At 39.6% G+C, this 5,724-nt stretch overlaps 2 protein-coding genes across 2 annotated transcripts in view; one reads left to right on the forward strand and one right to left on the reverse strand.

The window, feature by feature from the left end:
• The window catches only part of LOC101988885 (gastric intrinsic factor), a 13,258-nt gene extending 9,040 nt beyond the window's left edge, over window positions 1-4,218 (forward strand). The window contains exons 8-9 of the mRNA XM_005369670.2: window positions 1,255-1,373; window positions 4,107-4,218. Of these exons, the coding sequence (XP_005369727.1) occupies window positions 1,255-1,373; window positions 4,107-4,168 (181 nt within the window). The 3' untranslated portion in view covers window positions 4,169-4,218. The remainder of the gene's footprint in view (window positions 1-1,254; window positions 1,374-4,106) is intronic.
• The window catches only part of LOC101988605 (oocyte-secreted protein 1-like), a 52,976-nt gene extending 48,595 nt beyond the window's left edge, over window positions 1-4,381 (reverse strand). Inside the window, exons 1-2 of the mRNA XM_005369669.2 lie at window positions 4,348-4,381; window positions 4,023-4,230 (exon numbers count right to left, since the gene is read on the reverse strand). The gene's annotated coding sequence lies outside the window, so the exon portion shown is untranslated. The remainder of the gene's footprint in view (window positions 1-4,022; window positions 4,231-4,347) is intronic.
• Window positions 4,382-5,724: the final 1,343 nt, after the last annotated feature.

Raw genomic sequence — 5,724 nt, forward strand, 5'->3', positions numbered from 1 at the left:
CCATCCCCAAACCTGACTCAAATTCCTATATTCACTCTTATTCTCTCTCTCTCTCCCTCTCTCTCTCTTATTCTCTCTCTCTCTCTCCCTCCCTCCCTCCCCTACACCCTCTCTCTCTCTCCCTAAGATCACATAACATGTAACTAATAGAGTTCAGAGCTAACTATGGATTTGACTGTCTTTGAAATTCATGTTCTACCCACTATCCTGTTAGGAAAGAGTAGAATATGGAAATGTCAACTGTTTACAAAAAAAAAAAAAAGAGAAAGCAACAGGGGAAGATAGGGAGGTCACAGGTTAGGAGTCAAGGGACCATGCCAATTCATGGAAAAGAAAGGAGGACACTAAATGCCCAAACCCTCTGGATATGCTTTACAAGTTCAGCATTTAATGTTGTCTGATTTTTCTTCCGTCTGTAAATATAAAAATGACAGATGATACATCATAGAAACTTGGAGAGGAAAAAACCCACAAAGAATAAATTGCCTCCACAACCACAATATAATCAGCTATTTAATAATCTGGTGGATTTTTCTATGTGTAGTATAAACAGTTATGATTCATCATATTCATAGGCTGGCATACACTTCTTTAAAAGTTGAATCCTTATTTTTTTAATTTTATTTTATTGTAATCACATGAGGAATACATATATGCACCTATGGGGGCCAAAGACACCAGCTCCCATGGTTCTTTGTATACGGTCCTCTGAGAATCTGGACATCACTAAAGTTGACTGATAGTAGAATACATCCCCCAAATCCTCATGTGCACTGCCCTCTATGACGGCTACTCCTTTTATTGCTATGCAATATTCTATAGGGGAAAACCTTGGACTCTAACTGAGTCATGGAGCTGTATGTAATATAGAGTTCAAATGTTTCATTGTTCATACATGAAGGTACCCATTAGTCTGGAGTTCTCACCACACCAAACAGAAATAAACCCATGGAATCTGGCAAACATGTACTGTGCAAACTAAATTGTCCATTCTAAATAATATATCCATAAAACATGACTATCAAAAAATGGAAATACCTATCAACCTACTCAAGTGAAAATATAAAGAAAAACTCCTTTATCTATTAACTAAAATTCTATTTTAAATGGCATGATTCTAAACTCAGTCAAGTGCATTTTCTCTTTTGAACATTATTTTTATTTGCTCTGTAAAGCACTTGAACATCTATCCTTCCATCTTGCCTTCTGTTGCCTGACTTCAACTGAGTGGTACTACTTACATTTTATTCTTAGATTTGAAACCAAAATGACATCTTGGGGCCCTATGGTCTATTCTATCAACAATATCGCTGAAAATGCTAATCAGAAGACATACTGGGAGCTCCTTAGTGGCAAAACACCTTTGGAGGAAGGTAAGGAAAGCAAAGGAATGTGGTTTTCTTCCAGTTGGAAGGCTACATTTACTAATTCTTTAATTAATGTACTCAGTGAATGTGAAACTGTATGTGCTTATAATAAGGATATACATAGGAACTGAGTATCATATATAGTCATAAAATAAACATCCCACAGTTATTAGTGACTCTTTTTACAGGAATGTAACTAAATCCAAGAGATGTGATGGGAATTTTCTACACTGGTGATTAACCCCAAGTAACCAATAATGCATCAGTGTAGCATTAAGGAAAGGAATAAAGGTACTTCCCCCTTGGGGCCATTTCACCGAGAGCAAGTCCAGATTTGAATTCTCTACTTCATCAGACTTATGTCTTCCATCCTTTGTCTTTCTGTTGCATGGGTCTGAATCTGTGCCTGCCTGAAGAGGGCTGTCATGTTGATCTGTGTGGTTTGTGTGTGCTGTGTATCTGTCGTGTCTCTGTCTGTGTGTCTGTCCCTCACAAAGGGCTTTGCTCTGTCTTTATTGAACAGCACAGAGAGTGTCACATGGGGAAAGAATGGGGCACTTTACAGAAATATTTAGCGGTGTTACAAACATCAGTGTTCTGATTTCATAAATGGCTGCTTTCAGACTTTATGGTAGGATTAGGAAGTCGCTTTCAACTTCTGTATGTGATGCTTTCAGCAAACGATACATATGCATTGTTCTGGGTGAGAGGCTTGCAAGAGTATATAACTTAAGAACTTAATATTATGGCCATGCATTATCTTAGGCTGTAAAAGTTGACTACATGAGAAATTCAAGGCAAGTATGTTGATTCTTACACTGTTCTCAGAAAAGGAGGCTAAGCAAATAGGCTGAGTACTTAGTAAGATAACAGTCTTAAGTCTTAAGTGGCCACAATTTGTACTATTAAAGCTGGCAGTGAGGTCCAGCAAAAATTCCAGTCTCTTAGAATGCAAGAAATATTTCAGAATATTTCATCACCATGAGATGTCAAAGGGACCTGTATAAAACACAAGACTAGAATCTGACAGAACAAACAACAAAGTCCAGGTTTAAACTTGAGGATGTGAGCTTTCTAATACAGCTTCAGCAAAAATCTAGCCCTCACCACCTGCTTAGTCCCTTACAAAAGGGGTGTCTGTAACTGCATCTATGTGGTAAACACGGCAAGAATGAAACTCAGACTCCAGCAAAACCTGAGTATTCCTGAAAGATTTGCACAAATGCTAAAACATCTTCCCACTTCAAGAGCACCAAGGCATGGTTTTGCCTAAGGATCATGTTGACCAGGCACTGATTGTTAGCATGAAGAGGACTGTAAATCCAGAGCCACAGGAGGCCAGGGCTGTATCATGAAGGCTCCATTCTCCAGGTTTACCCTGGGAGAGCTATTTTGCTTGCCATCTCCCATATAGTTAGGAAAGACTGGCCAGTCAGAATTCATGAACTGCAGCAACAGGCTTTGGAGAAAGCGCTTCTCATAGTCATAACCTACATACACAAGTAAGGAATAAGTCTCTGTAGCTATAACATGGAAATACCATTCCTTGGGTTGTTGTAAGGATTAGAAAAATTGTTCAAGATTATTAACTATAATATCTTTTGCAGATTATATGTTCAAAATGCTGCTGTTATTGTCATTTCTCCCACTACCTTTAAAATTTCAGAATGATTTTTTGAGATCAAGGTGGTATTTTCATTTTATAGTTCCTTTCTCTGGAAGCAAATACAGTAAAAGGAAAGATAACAGATTCAAAAACATTTTGGCACAAGATTGTCCTACTTCCTGTTGCTAGAATACCTAAAAGATAAAAGATATCAACACCATCTATCCTTGAAAGGTTCTCAGCCTAATGCCGTTCCTTTTTTTTACAAAATCTCCCAAAACTAAGTGCGATTCTTCCGTAAATACTTTGTGTCATTTATTGCATGGCTCCTAGGTGCCAGATAAATCTTCTAATACTGAAGATAAAATTTCAGAGATAATATTTAATACAATTTTCTACATAAGAGAAAAGAGACTTATGGGCTTACCCCCAAAGACATGTTCCATAAAGTGGAAACCTAAAGGTAGTAAAACAGAAATCCATAGACATGTGTAATGCAAGATAAAAGCAAATACAAGCGGCAAATAAATCATCTGCCAAACAGAAGAAAACGGGGAGAGAAAGTGCCAGGCCACCCATTCGAGGGAATGGAGAGATGGCTTCATAGTTAAAAGCGGCAACTGCTCTTGCAGAGTACCAATCAACCATATCACGTGACTCACAACAGCCTGTAATCCCAGGTCCCTCTTCTGGCCTCCACCAGCGCCTTTATACACGTAGTGTGCATACATGTGCACACGCATATACACACACAATAATAATAATAATAATAATAATAATAATAATAATAATAATAATAATAAATTTTTTAAAAGAAAGAAATTCCTAAACAGGGCTAGCAGGAGCTGGTCGAGACATCTGGCACTAGGCTTGGTGACCCGAGTGTGACTTGTGGGACCACGTGATGGAAAGAGACAATCAACTCTCACAAGTGGTCCTCTGGCCTTCACACGCACACAAATAAAGTAACAACAATAAAAGCATTTTAAAAGAAATCCTTAAACATCCCAAATTCATATTCCTACCCACGTCTCCCACGGTGATCTTACCCTCCAACCAGCTCAATGGGCTGAGGTCCTGGCATGGGAAGTTGACAGGCCCCACAGCATTTATTATCCTCTGCCTCTTTTCAGGAGTTGCTTACTACATTCCCTTCAACAACGAGCACATCACAGCCAACTTCACCCAGTACTGAGGAGGAGTCTCTTCTGCTGAACGGGACCAAAGGATGAGGAGTTCTTAAATCTCATTTCAAATCTATGCCAAGAAGAGTGGATGTTAACAACGCTGCTCTATAAAAAAAAAAAAAAAAAAAACCACAGAGCCATTGTGTGGAATAAATGGCTCCTAATGCAAAGTTCCTGGAGTACTCACCATTGTGACTCATGAAATAAAATATCTGGCTTCTCAAGGCAGACTGCGAGTTGTCATTTACACCTATGGCGAAAGAGAAGGAAAGCCCCAGTGATTTGGAGAGATTCGTGCAATCTTCTGGATTAAACAACACACTCACTACTTCTACAGATAACTATTAAAACACCTGCTTGTGTTTCTTATAGTAAGGGCTCTTTTACAATTCACCTACTACAAACATGTACACAAACACATTTGTATGAAATGAACAAAATTACTCCATACGTAATTCTAGAATGGTTTGTAGCTCAGTAAGTGACATCATGACTTCTATTTCTAATATTTTCTGGGTAAATTCATGTTTCAGAATGTTCACAGTTGGGGAGGGGACTGGAGAGATTGCTTGGCCGTTAAGAGCACTTGGCTGCCTTTCAATTCCCACCACACACATGACAGCTCACAACTCTCTATCTCGAGTTCCAGGAAAGCCAACACCCTCCTCAGGCCTCCATGGATGCTTCACGCACATGGTGCACAGATATACATGCACACACATACAGACACAAAACACCCACACACAGAAAATTTTTAAACTGTTTCTGGGGATCAAGGGGTGGATTAGCGGGTAAAGTGTATGCTGCACCATCATGAAGAACAGAATCTGGATCCTCAACAACCACCTAAGAGAGTCAGGCATGTACACAAACACATTTGTATGAAATGAACAAAATTACTCCATACATAATTCTAGAATGGTTTGTGGCTCAGTAAATGACATCATGACTTCTATTTCTTATATTTTCTGGGTAAATTCATGTTTCAAAATGTTCACAGTTGGGGAGGGGACTGGAGAGATTCATAACCCCAGCACTGGGGAGGTAGAGATAAGCAAATGCCCGGAGCATACTTTCTGGTCAGCCTGACCAAAACAGCAGGAGACCCTGTCTCAAAGACTAAGATGGAGAACACTCTAGGAAACATCTGATCTTGGTCTCTGGCCTCTATGTGTGCACACATGAACAAGTACATCCACACACATGCACACCCACACACGTGCACACTCACACACATGTGGACACCTACATAAACCAGACATACACAAAAATAATAGCCTGAAAACACTGTGTGAAAAGAAATCTGGACAGAGAAGGAAAGGACTCTGCACCCACATTCTGTGCACACTTGTAATAAGGACACTAACTGAACCGGGCAAGGGAAACTAAAAATGCCAGGGTTCTCCGTGGGAAACTGAGGAAGCCGGCCTATCCTTAGCTTAGAAAAAGTTAAGGAGCTGTCATTCTAGTAGGCATGGTATACTGGACTGTAATTCCAGAACAGAGGAAGGTGCAGAGTCCAGGATTTGAACCAGACTGGGATCTATGCAGAGAAAGAAAAAAA

Source organism: Microtus ochrogaster, unplaced genomic scaffold (genome assembly GCF_000317375.1).
Source record: "Microtus ochrogaster isolate Prairie Vole_2 unplaced genomic scaffold, MicOch1.0 UNK56, whole genome shotgun sequence".
NCBI lineage: Eukaryota > Metazoa > Chordata > Mammalia > Rodentia > Cricetidae > Microtus > Microtus ochrogaster.